This window comes from Colletes gigas, unplaced genomic scaffold, assembly GCF_013123115.1.
Source record: "Colletes gigas isolate AHSC1104 unplaced genomic scaffold, ASM1312311v1 Colletes_gigas_Sc00009, whole genome shotgun sequence".
Lineage (NCBI taxonomy): Eukaryota > Metazoa > Arthropoda > Insecta > Hymenoptera > Colletidae > Colletes > Colletes gigas.
Window position 1 is genome coordinate 1,815,170 of NW_025106638.1, and position 24,904 is coordinate 1,840,073.

The following is a 24,904-nucleotide window of genomic DNA, read 5'->3' on the forward strand; positions in this document are numbered from 1 at the left end:
AATTATTGAAATTGGCTCCCGCAACCGAATATAATTTTTTCGCGAATGATTTGAAATTTTTTAATAACTTTTTAACGAAGCCTCAATCAACAAACTAGTATCCTTGATTTTCATCTTATTTTGGCCTCTATAAAATTTAATTTGCAATGTTTGGTAAATAGAAGATAAATCATTGTTGAAGCGTGGACTTTTCCTATAGGAGGAATTCCCCTAAAACTGGACGATCGTTATTTCGTATAAACAATAGTAAGGATAGAGTAAACATGTTCAAGTTTCGCCAATATCATTTCTATTTTGTTCTATATTTCTATATTATATACTGTACATATTGTCTATCAATAAACACTGTTCTCTATCTCAACCATAAAATTATCATTTTATTTTCTCTTGCACGCTAATGGATCTTTACCAGTCCAATAAATAAATAAATACAAAATTAGAAATAATTCCATTGTAGCCAAAAATGCTTAAAAAAAAGGTTCCAGCATCGAACTATCGAATATTTCTATTTTGAACGTTGCAATTTGAACAAATATCGAGGACACCTGTAAGATTAATCGACAAACCAATTATTCAGTCTATTTTAATAAAGATCTCGATGGGGAATAACTTATCAGAATTTAATTGTCTTCCTCTAAGGAGTGGAAAGCGGAAAGAAGAATCTATTGATTTGTTCGTACTGAGCTATCGAGTATAATTCGCTAGACCATAGACAGAGTTCGATAGATTCGAGTATATCGCTCTAACACGCGATTTCGTCTCCAAGAAAACGAAACGAAGGCTCCGCGAATCACGTCGACGGTACGCCTAGAGTTTTCGTTTTACGAAATGCTAACAGACACGAATGAATATAATTTCCCGTTCTTACGTCGAGCAATCCAGCCACTAAGGCAGGCAGCCGTAGTAACGGACGACAAACCAATCATGACTTTTCATCAACCGAAGGAGTGTACCGAATCATTCCGCACGGCTGGTCTATGAAACAAGCACAAAAGGGAGTACCGAGTGATCTCGAGCTGCATCGGAAGATATTGAAGGAGGCCAAAGAGGATTCGCGTATTCCATTGTATCGAGATGTAGTGCGCGCCATCGTCGGTCCGTATATCCGTGAGGAGAGTTATCGAGATGTTTATCCGCTTATAAAGGTCGCTATCCGAATATTTATTCGTTCGCGGGAGCACCGATGCCCCGTCTCGTTCAGTTTCAATGGTGAAACATCCCTGACACCGCCCCTGTATTTATTGCCCCGACGGGAGTCTACCTTTGCGTTCCCTTACCCTTCCGGTTGGACCTTGAAATAAACCTCCTGGCGAACGAGACAGTGTTAAAAGGGCTACACAGACAGTAGTTTTGCGGTTCGAATGTGACGCACTGTCTTCGAAAATCAAATTCAATTTTTCCGATTATATCGTTTCGAAAAAGCTGGGACAGTAATATGATTCTTGAAGCGAAAGATCGCTCCGGAGCTGACATTGTTCATTTTTCGCACAGCGGTGGCGAATTTCGACACCAGTAGACATTTATACATTGATATTAATTGAGCCTCGGAGTCAAGTTGGAAGAGATAAAAATATTCTATTTACGAATCACGACTGGGGGATCATTTGAAGAATCATTAGCATTACTGAGCCTGCCTTAGACGCCGGGATATCGAATGGTCAGGGACTGGGAAAAATCTTAATTAGAGATTCTGGAGACCAAAATAAAACGAAAATCAAGAATATCAATTTCTTGATTGAGGCTTCGTTAAAAAGTTATTACAAAATTAAATTTAAAAATTTCAAATCATTTTGGAAAAATTATTTCCGTTTGCGGGGATCAATTACAATCATTTTTGGTGAATATACATACCCCCGTAATCCTACGCACTTTCGAGAAAAAAATTCTTTACCGAAAATACAATGGCTGACTATAGAGTGATTCATTCCCCTGAAATTTCACGCGTATGTTTAAAAAATCATAACTCCTGAACGAATTGAAGGATTTTAATGATTCAAAATTCAAACAGTGAGTATTAATGGAGCTCTAGAGCCCCAAAATAATGGGTCAAAAAAATACATTAGATTAGATTTTTAACGAAGCCTCAATAGACAAATTAGTATTCTTGATTTTTGTCTTATTTTGGCCTCTAGAATCTCTGATTAAAGTGTTTCCCATGGGTGGCCGAACACCCTGTATGAACGCTTGCGAGAGAGACAAAAGCGTAGCCCTCTGGTGACGAATACGGGAGGAGTCGCCATAACATATACGTTCAATGTTCAACGTTCAGTTTTATGAGTACTTTTCAAATATTTTCGTTAATACCAGTTCTAAGAATATTGAGAATAAATTTGTGAAGAGAGAACATATAATTATAGGTATCGATATTTTCAACTAAAATATTAGAGTCACAAAGAAACTTTGTACTAATCTTTCACCAATTCTTTCTACGAATTTTTCTAAAAAGAATATTACATAAAGAACCATGTACCTCGAAAATTAGAGCAGATTTTTTGGTACAACCTCATGACATACGCTCGAATAAACCACCGTTAAAGAATCGACCCTTTTTAGTACGTTTCAATTTCACATAAAGCTGTTTGAAATTCGCAATTATCTTCGGTTAAAGAAAGCTCTAGTTTCAATGCGAGGAATAGAGCCGTATAAGTGGCGCAGAAATGGAAGAGTTTTTTACGAGGTTACCGACCACTCCAGTTTTCGAGTGGCTTTCGCTACGTTTTCGCCACCCTAGCGTTTATGATGGCTCATTCGAGTTCCTCCTGCGAGGCATCCAACGATGCCAAAGAAACGCTAGCGATAATAAAGCTGACGCGTGATGCCGTCGCCTCGAGCTCGCGAGTTTCCGGATGAAAACGCCTCGCGGAAGAGCCCCGTTTCAACCTCGAAACGAACACCGATGCTGGTTTCTGTTTGTTTTTAAACGGTGTCGCTGAGCTGGTTGAAAATATTCCCGGGGCCGGAACGCGTCTAGTTTACTCCTTAAATTAAAAATGTTCGTCCATTTTTGCTCCACGGGGAGCTTGTTAACTAGCGTGTTCAGCGAAGACAAATTGACTGTAAGGCTGAACTTAGTTTCTGGCGTTACGTACAACAAATATGTAACAAAACTTTTATAACGTGACGCAGCTAATGTCTTCATCTGTTTAGAAAAAATTTCGTCCGATCTATACTTTCGATAAATTCCTAACGAATATACAGACATCACGGGTTCAATTTCTTTTTATTAACTTATTTCGAATTTTGTTCGAAATACAAATATTTTTGGGGCAACGGATACATGGCGAAAACCTCTTGGAGCTAGAAAACAATACCGCGGAAAAGTTTCACCTAAAAATACGAGCAGAAGTTTAACAAATAAACGGTCGTTTTGTCGTGGATGTTGCAAAAATAAACATACAGGGTGTTCGGCCACCCCTGGGGAAAAATTTTAATGGGAGATTCTAGAGGCCAAAATAAGACGAAAATCAAGAATATCAATTTCTTGACTGAGATTACGTTAAAAAGTTATTACAAAAATAAATTAAAAAATTTCAAATCATTTTGAAAAAATTATTTTCGGTTGCGGGGGTCAATTACAGGCATTTTTGGTCAAAAGACATACCCCCGAAATCCTACGCAGTTTCGAAAAAAAAATTCGAGAATGTGCTGAAAAAAAAAGAATTTCGAATCGCCTTGGAAAAATTATTTTCGGTTTTGGGCGTCAATTATAATAATTTTTTGTGAATAGACATACCCCCGAATTCCTGTACATTTTCGAGAAAAAAATTCAGTTTGGGCGGATCTGTAAACGTTAATAACTTCTTAACGTAACCTCCATCAACAAATTGGTATTCTTAATTTTCGTCTTATTTTCGCCTCTAGAATCCCCCATTAAAATTTTTCCTGTATATCATTATTATACGTTAATGAAAGAAACATACATAATAAAATTTAATTTTCAACGTTTAATAAACAGAAGATAAATTATTGTCGAAGCGTGGATTCTTTCTGCACATTCTTTGAATACTTAAATCCCTGTAATATTTTTCAAGATAATATGTTAATAAACGACAACGTACTTGTGCTCTGTATATCGGTGGAAGGTTTGGCCGAAGAGTTCTCAAGCTAAACAATAGAGTTGCGACATGGAGTCTTCACGCACGACTTCCTTCAACCCGTCGAGGACGCCTATTTCTGTCTCCTTTTCTCGCTTGGCCGAGTGTAAAACCAAGAATCAGAGGGGAGGACACCCGCCCCAACCTCAGCCACGACCTTCCTCTACGCGTCGTTCGGGGTCGTGTTTGTGGACGTGGGACACAATCATGACAGGCAAGCTCGCATAATTTTCTTGGTTCGCCGTAGCTTCGGTAGATCAACTTTATCCGACTGTTCGCAGATACCCGCAGCCGGAGATAAGGTGCAGCGAGGTGAATTTTTCGTGGATACCCGAACCCACCAACCGCGTTTTATCTTCTTGGCTCCTTCTCGCCCGCTGTCTGTCCTCCACCGCCCCCCCCTCCCGTTCCGGCCGCGCGCGGCGGAAAGATTTTCCAGGCACCGGCGGCCACGATAATCATCGGCCGCTTTGTAATCCGGTGTATTTTTATGATTCACGGTCTTTAGGTCCACCGCGACGCGGCGGCCTGCTAATCGGATTTCTTTTGCTCCAAGAGACGGGATACATTGAAGGGAATTAGGACCGACGAGGGGGGGTTAAGCATGGATGGATAATTTCGTTGTAATTCCGACAATGCTTTTCGCTCGTACCCTTTCAAAGCTGCCGATTCTATGCCAGATGGGAACCAGATATCCCGATAATGAAAATACCACGTGTTTTAACTACGCCGGAACTACATTTAACGAAACGAAATTTTCGTCAGCGATCGATTTAGTCTTCACGATTGACTTTAGTCTTTAACACGTGTAAACTTCTCAGAGGGTTACTCCATTTTGATCGACACTCGCGGAACATCGTTCACTGTCGAAATTTATAGGTTTGGAAAGAACACAACAACGCCATATTTCGTAGATAGTACGCGGTAAACACACATCGAATATACACATATGCACGTATACAGCGGCCACGGAATATATATATTGTAACGGTCAACCAAATAGTATCAGAGCAATTCCATTCCTCTTATCCACCAATGACAAAGATAGGCAACAATTAACTTACCAACAACAAAGTTCGAACGGTTCAGTCCACAATTTGCGATTTAGAATACGAACCGTTCCCTTCAGCGTTCGGTGTATTACTGGTTTGGGGACAAGCCCCTTCTTCCTTTTCTCAAGCGGTGATCATACCTGCTCCACGCGGGCTACGAAAGTTCCTATCGTAAATTTCTAACCTCTTCGCTCTGACAAGTATACATTGTTCAAAATTGGAACGAAACGAAAGAAGATCTCACAAATACGTTAATGTGACATTGTTTTGTTATTGTCTTATAATTTTGCCTAACGAATGTCACCTTGCGTTAACACTTCTCCTTCTAACCTTTCTATTCCATGTTCTTGAAACTTAAGATTTCGTATACTCACTGTTCGTATCTGTAAAAATGTAGGATTTGTCTTTCGGTGAATACTGGAAGGAGGCCTACTACCGTATGCACGTTGAATGGATCGGAGTAATAATTTCCGGCTCCGTGAACGCTAACGATGTTTATCACACTGATCACATTCTCACTGGAGAGACAACTCAATTGACACGCAGTTAACCTCTGGCGGCTCGCAGCGCCACCGCGAGACGCGGAAAGACTTGAAAGCCTTGTAGAAAGGAAACAACGACGCTATGGAACAATTAAGTTAGAATACTCGTACCAAAGATACAATAAACATACGCAGACACACCTAGACTAGGCAAACACCTATTGTAATGTGAAATAATCATAAATACAAACACTTCTAGCTATCCTCCTGCTCCTTGTATCCAACAATATCGTTGGCAATATATAACATAAAAACACTATAAAATAATGTAAAATATATATTTTTAATATACACGAAATGTATACATTTTTTTTTTTTTACCGTTAGTCGTAGGTATCCTGTGTTCTCGAAACGAGAAATATAATTAGCACTACTTACCGGTAGATAAAGCTTCCGAGCCCGGCGAGCGAGACTTGGCTTCATCGAAGTCGTAGCGTGTAAAATTAATTGGATCGGTCCGTGAGTCGGTCGTTCGTGACGTCGTGTGAGGTTCAAGCAATCCGTGAAATTTTTTGCAAAGCGTCGCTCGCACGTCGCGTCGCGACTACGCTCCCCGGGACTTCCTGTCCGAGGAACGAGAGCCACGTAGAAGGTTAATCAGAGTCGAGGTAAACAAGCGGAGGACCATCTCGCTTGGTAATTAGTAAGGTCCGTTAAAGTGGATTCCGACACTGGCACACGGTGCCACAAAAAAGGAGTGCTGCAACGACGATTAAAAGCCGGCTCGATTCCGCGTTCCCTTTTTCGCGTTCTTCGCCCCTCCTTACTGCTCGCGACCCGACTTTATTCGTTCCCTTTTGTGCATTTGCAACCGAGCCAATTCTGCCTTTACGTATTAACACGCTCACTGTCACCTCGTCACACGTATACAGTCACTTTGATATTCAGACACTTTTAACTTTATATCTTCCTGGAATTTCTAAACCATTCCGTTCGCTTTTTATTACATTCGTTTATTATAGACGATCTAAACGTTAAAACTTATTTTCTGGTTGTAACATTATATCGAAATGTCAAAGAAAACGTCTAATTTCACGAACGTATTTGGATGCTAGAAAAGTTTATCATTTTCAGTGGCCCCTCGTTCCTCTCCTGTCCCTGTTTCATTACTCAATTCTCGATTTATTGCTAAATGCACCGAGTTTTTCCAGCACGTTACATAAGTTTCGCTCGCCCGAGAGTGCATCCGGTCCACGAGGTCCGATGCGTACTCAAATGCACGTCTGCTATATAGGTGGACGTCCTCACGGAAAATGAATAATAATAATAACAGACGAGGAAAAGATAAAAAAAAAAAAGAGAGAAAAGGAATATCCGGATCCAACGAAGCGAAATACCGTAGTGCCGTTGGCTCGACGACGACCGAGTTTTTCATCGGCGTTACCGATTTATATTTCACGCCAGATTTACCGTTGAATATGTACGTTTTTAGTGTATCCTTCGAGCGAGGCGCAGAATGCACCGATGCGCCTCGTCAAACGCTACCTCGCACACACGGAAACCTGGCCCCTATTTTCCACTTTTCTGTTTTTCACTGATTTTCCCCTTACCTTTCTTTTCTCCTTTTCTCGTTTTCTCGTCCATCTCCCGCCGTCGCGTTTCGTACGCTTCTCGGTTCGTGGAAAGAGAGAAAACGAACGAAAAGAGATACGTGTTCGAGGACAAGAGAAAAAAGATCGACGAGGGAAAAATGTTGAAGAAAAATTCGTGGACAACCGACTTCCAGACTTTTCGAGACTACGGTAGCTCTGTATTAATCTATCCCATTGATTTTCTTTATTCTTACGTACGTCGCAGATTTTCGAAATATAAAACTAAGAGATTTTTTTTTGGAAGTCAAGATAATGGTCCTTGATCACCGAACGAACAAAAATCCTTCGTCAAGAGACGAACAATAGAATCAACAATTCGCAGTTTAATTGTTCAATTAAGGAACAAGCGGGTAAATATTATTTTCGGCAGTTTTCGTGCAGTAGTAATTACGCAAATTCCGTTTGGACTCTTTCGGGGTGGCCGGTATAGCAGTGGCCTTCTTAACAATTTTCGTCCGTTGCTCGCTCTTGTTTGCCCGCATAACCAAATGTGTTTTTGCGCCTCGTTTAAGCGCGCACACGTACACAGATCCGTGTGTACACTGTGCTGCAGCAGTGTCTCGATGCTGGCTGATAGACAAGGCTGAGAAACGGGGAGAAAGGAGAGTGCGAGCAAGCGTCCCAGATAGTCGACGCTTTGTATTTGCCCATTAATAGTGAACTACCATCCTAGCCGGGTTGCCTAGTCGGCGCTGAGAAATTAGCGGAGGCGCTAATTGTGTTACGTAACCTAGTTACCGATGTGTGCACTTGGAAATTTGAAGCGAAGATCCAGCTTCCCGTTCGTTGCTCCACAACCGACGCACCCCGTTTCGAACGAGCTTTTTCGTCCTAATTACCTGATCGTCGACGGTTCCGACTGTTCTACATCCTTAGTCTTTGCTCTCTACCAGCCAACGAGGATTCCAGGTTGTCTTTTATACAACGAGTTTTAATATTCTCATTTTTAAATATTTTTTGCAGCTACAGTTCTCCTCCAAAAAGCTGCCCAGAGAATTCGAGCTCTAGCTCGTATAAATATTATAAGCAATGGAAAATGTTGCTACCGAAAGGAAGAAGATATTAATCACGTGGCAATCTCTACGATGCCCAAAGAGAAAGACTGATTTTAATCCGAAATCTGCGTAAAATAGAGCTACTACTGCTCTTAATATAGAAATCATAGTTGCTCAGACGAATATCAAGGCATGTATTTGTATCTCCTTCTTCCTTAACGCATTGACTACCACGTCACTTATACAGGGTGTTCGGCCACCTCTGGGGGAAATTTTAATGGGCGATTCTAGAGGCCAAAATAAGATGGAAATCGAAGATACTAATTTGTTGATTGAGGCTTTGTTACAAAGTTATAGAAACATTTCTGGCCACACAGTATATTATCGATAAAGAATTTTTTTCTCGAAAGTACGTACGATTTCGGGGGTATGTGTATACATCAAAGATAATTGTAATTGACCCCCGCAATCAAACATAATTTTTCCAGAACGATTTCAAATTTTTTTTTTAGCAGCTAACCCTATCGATGTTTCTTAAAAATTCGTTTTTCATTTTTGATAAATTTGTTTGACGTTCTATGGAAATGTTGTTTAGTACTTGTTTGTAGGTTTCCATGAATTCTACTTCCATACTAAATTTCATCAAGATACGTTCACTATTGTGGGAGTTATGATCGTTCGAAGATCACACCGTTTTTATGGGGGTTTTCCACACTTTACGGGGTTAAGGAACAACTTTTCCAGCATTGTAAGAATTTCTACATATTCTTCATTAAAATACGCGTCGTTTGCGTTTTGAAACATTAAAATCGTTCCATCCGCTGAGAAGTAATGATTTTTTAAACATACGCTCGGAATTTCAGGGAAAAATGTCATATATGGTCAGGCATTGGATTTTCGGTAAGGAATTTTTTTCTCGAAAGTGGGTAGTAAATCGGGGGTATGTCTGTTGGCAAAAAATAATTGTAATTGATCCTTGCAACTAAAAATAATTTTTTTAGAACGATTTGAAATTTTATTTTTTCATCGAAACATTTCGATTTTTCTTAGAAATTCGTTTTTGATTTTTAATAATTTTGTCAGACGCCCTACAGAAAAGTTCTTTAATAGTTTTTAGTAGGTACCCATGAGCTCTACTTCAAGAAACAGTTCCATTTAAATATATTCACTATTGTACGAGTTACGACTGTTTGAAAATTGGATCATTTTTATGGGGGTTTTCCAACATTACGGGGCTAAGGAGCAACTTTTTGCATATTTTTGGAATTTCTACACATTTTTCATCAAAATACGCGTCGTTTGCATTTTGAAACATTAAAATCCTTCAATCCGTTCAGAAATGATGATATTTTAAACATTTGCATGAAATTTCGAAGAAGCATTTCTGGCCAGACTTATGTTTCCGGTAAAGAATTTTTTTCTCGAAAATACGTTGGATTTCGAGGGTATGCCTGTTGATAACAAATGATTATAATTGACCCCTGTAACTAAAAATAATTTTTCCAGAATGATTTGAAATTTTTTAATAACTTTTTAACGAAACCTCAATCAACAAATTGATATTCTTGATTTTCGTCTTATTTGGGCCTCTAGAATCTCTCATTAAAATTTTGTCCCAGAGGTGGCCAAAAATACCCTGTATAAAGATGACATGACTTTTCACTAGGAAGCTAAAATTGTGGGGTTATTTTTATTGTGTGGTATGCCTGGTGAGTGAGTGGGGAATGAATGAGTGTGGATGTTGGCAACGTTGGGGCGCGAGAGGGGGACGCGCGGAAGTCCCATGTATGGAGAGAGTGTGATGCACACGTGCAGAGAACATTGTGAAAAATATATATACGTTAATTTATTAAACAGAAAGAGGCTCATTTAATTTGACTACCAAATTCCTCCCACAAAAATAGCTAATTCTGAAGATAGAGCACTTCTATTTTAACGAGGCTGTAAAAGATCAATGATAAACTGTGGGTATTCTAGTTTTCAATTGCCTAAAATCAAACTATCGATTTCGTGGGCAATTTGATGGGTTTGGTCTGGCAGTCAACGTGGTAAAGAATGTAATTTAAACATTCTTTAAACTGTATCTCATATGAATCGTATGTAAACTGAAATAAACTTCCTTGGAGTAATATCAACGTGTGACAACGTGTATATATGTTTCAAAATATTGTAATCGATGTGAGAAACGGTGTCCAAATAAAGAGCAACCATTATTTCTACTCAAGAGTTATTTATTTATTTATGAGACAAATACCTTCACACCAGTTTTACAGTAGTTCTGACTATTTACCAATTTTGTGGACTGGCAAAGGACGTTCAATAATTCGAAAATCGAAAAATATTTAAAGTTTTAAACAAACGTAGCGACCCTATTAAGGAAACAATTTTTGTTGTGGCAATAAAATGTTCCTGAGCTAAATGATCCAAATGCTTACCAATGCTTCAAAGACTCGAGGTTCTGCAGGTTCGCAACCCCCCGATCTATTCGTTAGAAATTTCAGTAAATTCATTCTACGGTTCGTGTATTTGTAGCACACGATTTCCTTTAAGAAATGCGAGTTTAATATTTCATACTCTTAAGGAATTTCAAGTTTTCAATTACTCGTTCTCTGAAGATTCAGACATTCCAGTTCGGAGTTTACCACTTTTTAAATGTACATCAAGGAATTTCCCGTGACCTCGGTTTCTTGGGCGACTGAAGTCGGAATTCATGAATTTCTCTTAACCAGCAGGGCGTTTTAAGATGGAAGAAAGAAAAAATAAATCGAAAAACGTAAGAAACGTGGCTGCTCGTTTTGATGATGTTTATTTTATCCTGAACATATTTCCCCGAACTACTAACGGCCAACAAGCGTTTCGTACTATTATTAATTGCTAGCAAATCTCTTAGTTTAATTTGTTTCATTTTTTATTAAATGGAATATCCAAGGGACCGTAAATATCTGGGATGACCAGGAACATTGTTGAGATTATAAATATATCTACCTTATCTTTTCAGTGTTTGGACATTGTGATTGCTGTTATTCACAGAACCAAAAATTTTCTAGAATTGAAGATAGAAAAGTCGCTGGGGGATTTTGATGTTTCCTGTAAGCTTATACTCTCGTCTTGTACAGTGATCTACGCAAGTTCTCATCAGGATTTTTAACACTGGTTAACGCAAATAGATACTTCGAAGAAAAGGGTTAAGAACCACAGTTCCGGAGATGATATTCCATACGCGGCGTCCCAGTTTCTACGTTTCAACGACGGTCCTTAGGACTCCCAACAACAGTAAACTTCGATGGAGTATCGTTAAACAGTTCAACGGTTACAGAGCCACAAAGTGAGCGTTAAGATAACCCAGGAATTCTCGCGTCTAAGTGACTTGGTAATATCAAGTGCTCTTAAACGAGCGCGAATCTTCGAGGACCGCATAAGTATTCGACGGCATACGCCCGGCAACCGAGCGGAGTTTTAATCGCGTACGAAGTGTACACGTGTGGCTCGGTTATGGAGGCGAACGTGCACATTGGCCCAGATCCGCCGTGTTTTCCACGAGCCACGTAAATATATAAATATGCATTGTGCAACGCGAGGTTGTCGTCGAGTTTGCCGTCCACGATTTCGAAATTTGCGACCGCCCGCGCCTGTAACCGATTAACTAAAGTGCTTCGATCCAGAATTTCTAAATGCACGATGCTTCGAGCTCGAACGACACGAAAGCCCTCCGTGTTTTCAGACGCAATATCTCCAAATCGTTCCCATCAACGTGCTTCTTAACCCTTTTCTTAATCTTCTAGTTAAATATTTAAGGGGTCAGTCTCGTGTGAGACCTTGAAAAAAATCAATTTTTTTTTTAAAGTATATAAATTTAAGAATGTACCGTTAAATTTTGAAAGATAATTGTCTAATATTGTGGACTGTATCATTATTTCAACTGTAGTATAATAATATCTATACGTAGCAGACGTTCTTTTCTTTCCATCTCTAATTCAAACTTTTCGACTCAATTCTGCCAGTGTTTATCAACCACGAGGAAACAAATAACGAATTCTAATGTATTAAAAAATAAATTGTGAGAAGCCTAGTACGCGTCGCGTTATTTCCTGTCGCCTTCCTCTTACGGTTTCTCTGCCGTGAACGTTACAATGCCTATCAGCGCGCGGTTTATGTGACACAATGTACAGATATGTTTGCAATGGCTCGAGCAAGTGTGTCGGGCTCGATAATTCAAAAATAATTCGATGGGCCCATTCATTGGAATTCAAGTGTCAAAGCGAAGTGTTAAGAACGCTGTTGACTGACGAACTCGGCCATCTCTCTTCAGCGCAGTAATTACAAAGTACTCGTAGATACCATCAAGGGCAAGTCGAAAGGCGACTGAATGGAATTCAGGTCGTTTTATCATCGTCGATCTATAACGCGACCATATCATTTAATGGAATGAAGTCGAGTGGCGCGAATGAATAGAGTCAACAGCTAAGAAAGTCTCACGGACGACCTATTAAGTGATTGCTCGTTATTGTTTTACGATCCCGGCGTGTCATTCATTGACGCGAAGAGGAGTCGAGGGCGCAAAGCAAAGAGGTGGGTGGTAATAAAATAAAAGTATGAACCCCCAGAACGGGGTATCGGTTGTTGCGCGAAAAGGTAAAGAAGAGATCGATCCATTTTAGAATTAGCTAAGTGCACCGTTCCTGGATCCGAACGATTTATTTTTGTTATATAACTGCCCCCTCTTGCTTAGAAATTTCAAATGTTTCGCGATACGCTTCATAGTATTCGAATTATCACCCGCCCCTGGCTTTTAACACGTTGACGGCCGCTGTCACGTATACGTGACTTGGCGAGCTAGCTAACGTTGGCCACTGTCATGTGTGCGTGATCTACTGTATCAGTCACCATTTCATCGTACATTCAACTTATTACGTTTATTGAGGTTACATTTATAATTCCTTATAATAATATTCCTAGCATCTTCGTGTATCTCACTTTGGTCTACAATAAAGTGTTAAGACCATGGCAAAAGTTACCGATTACAAACTCCTCTTTAACATACCGATCATCAAGGTAAGTTATTAATAGTGCTCTGGACGTATTTTACGCTCACATCGCATACATCATTGAAAACTATGAACCTTCAAAACCTGTTCGCGTGTCTACGTATTCTAAATGGTTTTCAAAAAATCCTGTGAAGTTAATTGAGGACAAGAAATTGGCTCACCGTGCATACAAACGAACTACACTCCCGGACAAAACAATTTAATTTCTCGTGTTAGGATTATGCTAGCGTGGAAACTCTGAGTTATATATATATATATAACGTACCTTCTACGAATATGTAAATATAACATAGACTGACCCTACTTCAATAGGTGCTCTTAGTTGAGAGAGAAACACATAATGATAGCACACTGGAACAGTATTTACATTTTCTTCAGTACTTCATGAACTTACATTGAGTTATTACGTTCAATTGGTGTCTAGAATTCTACAACATTGCTAAAATTAGCACAATTTTAGCTTTGAGCTATAAGCCCATATAAGTATTAATTTTATGAAAAGAAATGCAACGAACATACATGACATATATAGTACATATGTTTCTACACAAAATGTGCAAAACATGTAAAATAAAAAATATATTTTTTAAGGACCTCTAGTAACGAAACGAACCTCTATTTAGATTTCACTCTTTTACCTATTTCCTAGTCTGCTCATAACATACGCAATTAACGAGACTTTTACACATATTACGCAACCGTATTATATCAAAGGGTGCACAAACCTGTAAATAAATAAATGAAAAATAAAAAAAATAGATTTCGTTTCGCAAAGTTAAAAGTTTTTTCATTGTTTCGTGCGATCGATCGAATCCTGAGAATCCTCGTTGCGTGAAAGCACGGGGTAAATAACGAAACACAAATTTCGCTCGTTTCGTTCGAACTCGGTTAAATGTCTCCGTTCTGTAAATCTGCGTCCGTTCGAATCGCCGAGCACCGCGGTAATCGTCGCCGTTCAAAGTTCCACGGGATTGCAATTGCAATTACATGTACCATTTTACCCGCAGAATTCAATCAACCATCGCCGCGAAAGAGACGACGAAGAGCAAACGGGAGGGAAGAAAGATGGACGCGGACCGTCGAAGCCTCCGACGACAGACCGAACCGGAGGACTCGTTCGGGGCCAACAATATATTATCGGACGTATCCCGTTACTTTACGGTCCATTAACCGGAAACTTCGCGTATTGCTCGTCTCCGCGTAATGTTAATTCCGACGCGGCACACGCGGAAATGGAAATGCACTTTTGTACAAAGTTACAAAACCGCTCGCCGGGGACAAGGAACGAACGAATTCAACGTTCCGCTTCGGGCCATGGTTTTTCCTCTCTCTTCCTCTTTTTCCCGTCGTTCTTCCCTTTTTGCCAGGCTTTCCCGGCCACGGTCTGTAAACGTGCATTTTCATCGTCGCAAAATTAGTTCCCTTCCGATGAAAAAGCTTACTTCTATCAGGGAAAGCGCGCGCACGAGCGCGCCGCCCCGCGTATCCCCGCCTTTTTTCCCCTGTGCAGATTGCTTCAAAGCAAATGTCCCTCTTCCCTTTCTCATGCTCTGACTTTGCTCGACGAGGAAATTACGGGAACCGGAAGTAAATCTAACGAATTTCCATTGTAACTCGAAGCAACTCGAGAGGCGCCCGGTCTAAGCCGTGGACCGTTGATCTTCATCTTTTTTTTAGACAACAGGCCCCCCACTCGCTTTTTCAGCGAAGTTGGCGAACACTGATTGCCCGGAAGGGTGATCGTTAAAGTCCTAACCTGACGCGTAAACTTCAGGCTTAGCCGAAAGTCAGACACGCGGCGGTGATAGCTGGAGATCAAACGGCGAGAATTGGAGCAGAAATAACGAAACTAAGCCGAGGAACTTTGGTAGTTTCAGAAACAAACGGTTGCACTGGATCGCTTACGTGCCGGGAACCTACGAAGTTTTAAAAAAAATCGGATTATTTGGTTATGGAAACTGAATATGATACTTTAAGCGTCATCTACAACGTTTACTTCGGGTAATAGTACAGTTGTTTCTCGTATATGGAATTTTTTTCCGTTCTCTGGGCAACAAACGTTTTTGAGAGAATCGAAAAATTCGCGTTTTATGCGAATAATTTACGATGCCATGGAAGTGGGCCACGTATGGCGGGATTGAAAAAATATGGCACGGCGTAAATCGCGAAACCGGCTCCGTATGATTGTTCTATAGAGCCCAGGACCGAAACTGGCCTCGTATTTACAGTAGTGGACAAAAATATAAAGCACTTGGCACATTACTATACAGGGTGTTCGGCCACTCCTGGGAAAAATTTTAATGGGAGATTCTAGAGGCCAAAATAAGACGAAAATCAAGGATACTAATTTGTTGATTGGGGCTTCCTTAAAAAGTTATAGAAACATTTCCGGCCACGCAGTATATTTTCGGTAAAGAATTTTTTTCTCGAAAGTACGTAGGATTTCAGGGGTATATGTATCCACCAAAAATGATTGTAACTGACCCTCGCAACCAAAAATAATTTTTCCAGAAGGATTTGAAATTTTTTAATTTTGTCAAAAAGTTCGTCCACCTTCCTGAATTTTTTTCTCGAAAGTGCGAAGGATTTCAGAGGTATGTATATTGACCAAAAATGATTGTAATTAACTCCCGCAACCGAAAATAATTTTTCCAGAACGATTTGACATTTTTTTTTCATCGAAAAATTTAAACACCTACTCGAATTTTTTTCTCGAAAGTGCGTAGGATTTCGGGGGTATGCCTGTTGACCAAAAATGGTTATAATTGACCCCTGCAATCGAAAATAATTTTTCCAGAACGATCGCTGAGGTCCTTAAAAATATATACTGTACAAAAATTGAACATACCAACCCCGAAGCGATATTCATTTTACGAATCGCTACTGTATTTCTTTGATGCAACTATGTCTCATAGTTTTGTACCATGCTAAAGTGGCCTGTTTGTCGCGAAGCAACGAGTGTAACACCTTGGAACTTTCAACTATCTCCAGGAATGTATTTTTTCTTTGCATGAGTACCGATGAATCGCGTCGATGAATCTTCGAAAGCAGCGAATTATTTGCCAATGATGGCCCTCGACAAACGGAGAAAACGTCAACACAATCCTACGAAGACGTTCCACCGCAACCATGTCGCCATCAACGGTCTTTGCGTCATTGTCCCCCGAGATTCATGCCATTAACAAGTTCCGAGCTTCTTACTTTCTATTGAGAACTCTCTGAAATGTCGGTGCTCCGGCCCACTTCGGTCGACAAAGACGGTTTGTGCGAGACCCGAAGCTGCCAATTAAGGTAGTTATCAAATTCAACGACTCAAAGAGAATCAGTGATCGCTAACCGGAACTGGAATGTTGGCTACATCGGCCGTTACGCCCGCGCATATACACACATCGCTCGTTAACTTTTTCACCTTGGAACTTCTCCTTTGATCAATCCAAGAAGCATCGAACCCCGTCGATTTCCTATGGTCGTACTTCCCCCCATCAATACCGTCGCCTCGACGCCGATCGAATACGGATATTTCGGGACAGAGAACGTTTTTATTGTACACGATCCACAGACACGAGCGAAAATTCAAAGAGTGAAGGGACAGCAATTTGGCAAGCACGCACTTCTACTAATTGCGAGCCCCGGACTCATCTGGAAATGGTGCTTACGTTGCTGAAAATACTGAAACTTGGATGTTAAATAATTTGAAAACTATTAATAATAGCCGTTTCGCAAAAGGCCATTAAAAGGCGAGCGAAATGTGTCCCATTGTTAGCAGTTGGATTTCTAGTTACTAAAATGCGACTTTTGTGTATAAAACAGCGAACAAGAGATTCTCTGTTCTAAAATGAACCTAGCCAGATAGGTACAGAATATGTGGTATTTTTAACATTTAAAAATTATAAATAGAACACTCCTTGCTGGCTAGCTGGCTTGCTCACTCCTTACTAGCTAGCTAGCTACCTCACTCCATGCTAAGGTTTCTATGTAGTCGAATACATTGTCGTTAGAAAAGGTTCGACTCGAGAAATTTTAAGAGATGGTGGGGGACGAGTCGTTGACACTTAAGGGGCCTTTCTACTTTGTGGGATTAAAAAAATCGAATTTTTTTTGCGTTTTCTTTTAGTATATTGTCTCGAAAATATTTCTACCAAATATTAAATTGAAATTTGGAAAACTAACGAAGTTATAGCTTGCTGAAATGTACCACGCGCAAGTATAACAACTGGACGTAAAATTTTTAATTTGTTTTTCTCGAAACTACATTTTTCGACACTGCGTAGACAATAACATGAAAACTGTTTAAGATATCAACATGAAATTTATACAGTATCTTTAGAACTGGTCTCTCTATAACGTAAGATAGCTGCGGTATATGCAAAAATGCCTTTTTCTTTTATTAACAAAAAGACACCCGAATATATGAAAATATTCAGAAAATATCTTAGTTCGTGCGATAACCAAACTTATCTACATTAAGAATATCTTTTTCTGGATTTCAGATAACTTGTTCGCAAAATATTAGTTACGCAGTCGGTCGCCATTCGTAAAAACTGTTGTTCGTTGATCGAGAAAAACTGCGTAATCGATAGATATTATGCGTTGCAAAAATTCGTAAATATAGCTAAATATATGATAAATGTACCTACAAAACCCGGAACAAATCGCTCTTTAATAGTCCGCAAAAAAAAATCACAAACATCTTTTTTTTTTTGCCAGAAAGTAGAATGACCCCTTAAGGTTTCTATGTAGTGGAATACATTACCATTAGAAAATGTTCGACTCGAGAAATTTTAAGAGGCGGTGGGGAACGAGCCGTGGACATTTAAGCGGACACCGTTTCTTGCTCCGATCCCCATTTGGCCGTTCCACGCCCGTAGAATGAAAAGAACCGGCCAAGACCTCTCCAGATTCCCGAAGCGATCGATTGTTTCGCGAGAACCATTAACGAATTTCCAGCTTCTTAGTTCGCGTCCAGCCAAGGCAGCACTTCAATCGACGTAGACGCCTAGCGTCGTTAGTCTCGAAGCCGCCAATTAAGTCAAAAGGGGGAAAGTCTCGTGGAGTTCTCGGGGTCCTTCGTAGCGATGCGGTTCCTTTACTCCGTCGGGAAAGGAAGAAGAGGGGGGGAAGAGAGTGCACTTTGGCCATGAACAGCCTTCGCCCCCGCGTGTCCCGTGCGAGCGGTTCCCCCCCCCCCTCTCACCCCCTGTCGCGCCTTCTCTAACCCACCGAGATCGAACTTCAAGTTACTAGACCGATGAACACGGGATTGTTCGTGGCTGCGACACGGGACGAGGACGGGAGATTTGCTTCGATGGCATGAAACAAGTTGCATACCGCTGTACAAGGACTGAATCGAGTGCCAGGGGTTTTAGGTACATGGTCTGGAACGTGTGCCAGAATGCACCGAAAGGATACTGACCCCTTTATTCGAATTCCGAATGTTTCGAGCTGTGCGTTGCTTCTTTAAAAAATCTACGGGAACTTCTTAAAACATTCTAGAAACGTAACAACTAACGTCAACTAACGATGAGAGGATACAGAGTGTGACATTTCGCGTTGCATCCTCTGGAGACATCGCTTTTAGCCGGTTGTTGGGATAAATAGATTTACTTCCATAAAGTTACTCGTAAATGTTATTTGTCAGCAATTTATGTTAAATTTTATTGATGCGATGATATGAACCTATATTCTAATTAAAAGAAAAACTGCAGTGTAATTTCTGATAATTAATGTCTGAAAGTCTAGTCTTAAGGAATTACAAATCTTTTTTTTCTATTTACATTTACTATTACCTATGATATTACATGTTGAAGTGTATCATTTTAAATGACTCGACGGGGGAAATAAATATTATCTATCAACACGTTCACGATCAGATCGAAATCGTATAACATTCTGAAAAAGTACAATTTTGAATTTAGACCATTGTAAGGTACATAAGCTAAACTTTATTTCAGAGTACTTATATTTCTAACCTTGTTAAAATTTACAAATTTTATCAAAATTTATTTCCCTCAACGTCCCAACTTGAGAATTAATTTCTCTAGTATCATAGTAGTATTTCCTGTCACTGTAAAGTGTTAAAGGAACATTAAAATTTGTATACTTTTCATTACATTCCATGAAAATGTCACCAATGATATTGTAGGGGGTTCGTGACGAAAATGAGCCCAAGCACGACCTCGTTTAACCACGTTTACTTACACGTATTAATATTCGTTGAGTATAAACATTTTAAAAGAGTTTACCCTATTAAGAAAATCGAAAATGAGTTTTCTAAAATACTATTAATTGCATTCCATCATTATAGAATGTATAATAACATTTTGTTGCTTTATTGAAGAGTATATACGTTGAAAAATATCAGAGAGAATCGCGAGAATACGAATTGGACATCCATGCAAGTAGAAATAGTAAATATTAGTCAGACGCGCCAAGCAAGTTGTATGAAATCTAATCATTATCATTGCTAAATGTATAGTAACAGTTTGTTATTTTACTAAATAGTATACACGACGAAAAATATGAGAAGGTAATGGTGAGAATATTATTGGAATATCTATGCAAGTAGAAACAGTACATATTGGTCAGACGCGGCAGGCAAATTGTATCAAATCTAATCATTATCGTTACTAAATGTATAGTACTATTTTCTTATGTTGCTAAAAAGTATATACGTTGAGAAATATCAGAGAGAATCGCGAGAATACGACTTGGACATCCATGCAAGTAGAAATAGTAAATATATAGTCAGACGCTTTAGACAAAGTGTAACAAATCCTACGCGTGTTCGACAAGTTTTAAATATTAGAACATTTTCCAATCATCCTGGTCGTACTATGATTACAAAAATATCATGTATAAAATAAAAAGCATGAAGGTACAGTAAACGAAAGATTTGTTTATAAGTTTAAAAGTTGCATCAAATCTAATCATTATCATTGGTAAATAACATAGTAACAGTTTGTTATTTTACTAAATAGTATACACGACGAAAAAATATGAGAAAGTAATAGTAAAAATACGATTTGAATATCTATGCAAGTGGAAATAGTAAATATTAGTCAAACGCTTTAGACAAAGTGTAACAAATTTTACGCGTATTCGACAAGTTTTAAATATTCGAACATTTTTCAACCTTCCTAGTGGTACTATGGTTACAAGGGTATCCTGTATAAAATAAAAAGCAAAAAAGTGTAGTGAACGCGCAAGAATGAAATAAAATTTACTACTCGTTAATGAATTAATATGAAACAACTTAATCCCCATTTTATTTTACTATTTTTTCTATGTAATCCCAGACACCTCTTTATAGAACAGAATGCTTTATCCTGAAACTATAATTTGTTCATACCGTACACACTTCGTCAGCATTTCTATATGCTTCGTACATTGCCGACACGCGAGCACTATATCGGTATGTAAATGAATATGACTACGGACAACTTCCTCCATTTTACCAACCATTCTTCCGTGCATAACGTAATTGTTTGATGTTGTGTCGACACGATTCATAAACAGGCACGCCTTCCTGTTTGTTATATTTTCAGCCTTAAATACCAGGCTAATTTCGCGTGATTTAGTTAAACAGTTTTCTTTACTTTGCCACCTCGATGTTTCCCGCCAGAACCTTGTTAAAATTTATTACGAGACCAACCATGCGTACCGAATCATATAAAAAATTGATATACATTGAAATGAAACTGTTTTAATTTGGTCATATTATATTATAATTTGCGCTTGAAGGTTTCACGGGCGCAATTAAACTTCCGTTGTAATCTTTCACGATTAAAAGAATTTTCGAACAGCGCGTAGAACAGGCTCTATCGGGGATGTCGATTTTCATTCGTTTCGCGAAAAACGCGGGCCACTGTCGGCCAACAAGGACTTGGAGTGTAGCTAAACTCTCGGAAAAATATTCCTCTACAGGCCATTCCCAGAGAGAGAACCGTGGTTGTTTCTTATTTTCATTTCAAATAAAATTTACCCCGGTCTATTTCATTTCCATCTGCGCGCGAAGGGGAGAATGAAAATTACTCGATCGCGCAAGATACAATCTGCAGAGCGTCGGAACAGAACGAGCGATCGCGAGGCACGATGTTCGAAAATATTCCTCAAATCAATGTTTTCCGAACCAGTGCTACGCTAAATTTTTCCCAAAAGTGTGCCACTAAATAAAAATTTACGCGTTAAATTCCGAGCTAAGTAACACCGAGTAAATTCTCGTTCAGAAAAGTAGCTTACACTCTTATACTCTACGGGGTATTAAAAATTATGTCCAAGCCCTGCTTATACATGTAATCAGCTTATATTGTTAACTGGAAAAAGACAATTCCTTCGATCGAAACATCGAACGAATCAGTGAAACTCGATCAGAGGTTATTAATTGCAAGAAAAAGGAAATAAGGGGTAACTTGTTAATGGATACGGTTTCCTGGGTTTCATATCCAGAAATCGTTGCCCCCGAAGTTGTCCTCGCACGAATTCACGCCAGATTCCACTGGGCTGGGATAGATTAAGGATTTCGCGCACCCCCTCGTCAGGCCAGGGTAATAGAAAGAAGAAAGTGGATCCAATTCGACTGTTTTTCTGGTTTAGATGCCCGTTTTCACGGCTCGTTGCCGGGAACTACCAGTTGCACCCCCTTCCAACCCCGCCGACTCGTCGTCCTCTCAAACTGTCGATCGTGGGAATGATTTATGGCGCGATAATGGCGGTGGTCCACGGTCGGAAATCGTACCGTCGGTTTTATCGTCGAATTCAACCCTTTCGAGTATCGTTGTACCGACACCGAACATTTTATCGTCAATTTTATGTTTGTACGCGGTTGTATTGTTTGGTTCTTTCGAAGAGCCCGGTGGGCCAGAGGTCCGCGAACCGTTGTGATTTATGGCTCGAGAATGAATTAAAGTCGAATTCGGTAGCTTCGTACGTTTGGTAGAAAGTTCTAACGGACGATTATCCATTTATTCTAGCAAAGTTTCTCGAAAGGTATTCATCGGCCTGTCGCACGGTCGATACACAAAATAATGAGATGATTGCGGACGATATAATTTATTCCACGATCGCTGGATAAGATATTACAAGAATAACCTCTTACCGGCATGCGATGCATCCAGAATGCACGAAAGCGGCAACAGAAAGCAAGTCAGCACCAACGGCCACTTCATCTTCGAATCTGGAACAACAGACAAAATTATTTATGCAACTGTACCGGTTAGAGTATCAAAAAGAAACAGAGTTTTATGGGTTTCCCTACTGAGAATGATTATAGCCTCGTTATAGCATTCATTGAAAGCTTGATTGACTCGAAGGGGCAGAAAAATAAAATGGCTGACCGAACGTCGAGTTAAAAATATCGACCTCAGCCGTGAAAGTGAAGTGTACGAGAACTTATTATTATTTACGTAAGGTAAAAATATGAAGTATTCCGACGAATAATTAAATAACACCTGTTTGAAACAAATCTTTGATAGTATAAGAGAAAATTAATTGAGAAATCAATTAAGTAACGTAGATTACGTAAAAATACGTGGAAACTAATACTATGAAAAGAATTGTTGTATTATTTACATGTCGACTTCAGCCTCGCTGCTGGACAAAATTATTAGTGCGTCTCATTTATTGGCGTTTTCTGTGATTTAGAAGATTCCGTAAAAAACGTGGAAAACGCAACGAAAAGAATTTTTGTATCATTTGCATGTATGCAAGAATACTGAAAGGCGAAATGTACGAGAACTTATTATTATTTACATAAGGTAAAAATATGAAGTCTTCCGACGAATAATTAAATAACACCTGTTTGAAAATAATCTTTGATGGTACAAGAGAAAACTATTTCGGAGACTAATTAAATAACGTAGATTACGTAAGAATACGTGGAAAATAATATTACAAAAAGAATTGTTGCATTATATCCATGTATACAACAATATTGAAACTGGGCGAGAAGTTATCTGACCCAATGTAAACAGAGTTATATATGTTCGGCCATCCCTGGGAAAAATTTTAATGGGAGATTCCAGAGGCCAAAATAAGACGAAAATCAAGGATACTAATTTGTTGATGGACGCTTTGTTAAAAAGTTATTAACGTTTAAAGTTCCGCCCGTACTGAATTTTTTTCTCGAAAATGCGCAGGATTTCGGGGGTATGTCTATTCACAAAAAATGATTGTAATTGACCCCCGCAACCGAAAATAATTTTTCCAGAACGATTTGAAATTTTTTTTTTTCCGACGAAAAATTTCACACCTTCTCGAATTTTTTTCTAGAAAGTGGGTAGGATTTCGGAGGTATGTGTAATGACCAAAAATTATTGTAATTGATCCCCGCAACGGAAAATAATTTTTCCAGAACGATTTGAAATTTTTAAATTTAATTGTTAATAACTTTTTAACGAAGCCTCCATCAACAAATTGGTATTCTTGATTTTCGTCTTATTTTGTCCTCTAGAATTCCCCATTAAAGTTTTTCCCAGGGGTGGCCGAACACCCTGTATGATAATTGAATAACATCTGTTTGAAAATAATCTTTGATGATAGACGGGAGAATTATTTGGGAAATAAATTGAATAACGTGGAATTCGATCCGAAGGAGACGCTGAGAAAAAACACACCCGGCAGGAATTAATTCGGGCGTGTATTCGTTTTCAAAGAGCGACAGGCCACAATTAGGGGAGAGCCCGTATGTGCGACGTGTATTACCGGGAAAAGTGTTGAACTAATCCTCCTTTCGCTCGACCAGAGTCGGATACTGATGGATGCGCCTCCGGCCATATCTACTACCGGGGGAACAGATCGCTTTCGACGCGATAGAAATTCGACGATCGATACCGTTCGAATTTTTACGACGCGGTGGACCTGCCAATATCCAGGAAACTCGTCCAAGCAAATTTAAAGATGGGTCAGAAGTAATTTTCGACGCGGACGTTGAAACGTTACGTAGAGGCGAATTCTTGCGACGGTAAGCAAAATGTGAAAAATTAATACAGTTTGGCGAAAGCACATTTCGATTAACATTGTTAATAATCTGTAACGCATCAAATATTCAGCTAAATCTGTTAGACTTGTGGACGAACTGCGATTTTACTATTCTCGTCTGAATTAGTAATGCCAACTTGCAAGCTTTTTAGATGGGATTATTTAAATAAATGCATATTTATTTTGTCGGTGCTTTTGAATAATTTTCTAGCGAGAGAATTTTTCAGTGTACAAAATAAATAAAATTCAGATGAGGCAAGAATACAATGGCCCTGTCTTTAAATATATAAACGCCAATTTGCAAGTTTTTTATATGGGATTAATTAAATAAATGTATATTTATTTTTTCGGTGCTTTCGAATAATTTTCTAGTGAGAGAATTTTTCAGTGTATAAAATAAATAAAATCCAGATGGGGCAAGAATACAATGGCCCTGTCTTTAAATATATAAACGCCAATTTGCAAGTTTTTTATATGGGATTAATTAAATAAATGTATATTTATTTTTTCGGTGCTTTCGAATAATTTTCTAGTGAGAGAATTTTTCAGTGTATAAAATAAATAAAATCCAGATGGGGCAAGAATACAATGGCCCTGTCTTTAAATATAT

General features: G+C 39.1%; 1 protein-coding gene across 1 annotated transcript in view; it reads right to left on the reverse strand.

Moving 5' to 3' along the window:
• The window catches only part of LOC122397169, a 327,986-nt gene that overhangs the window by 159,352 nt on the left and 143,730 nt on the right, over window positions 1-24,904 (reverse strand). The window contains exon 4 of the mRNA XM_043396122.1: window positions 22,415-22,492. Coding sequence (XP_043252057.1) covers window positions 22,415-22,484 — 70 coding nt within the window. The 5' untranslated portion in view covers window positions 22,485-22,492. The remainder of the gene's footprint in view (window positions 1-22,414; window positions 22,493-24,904) is intronic.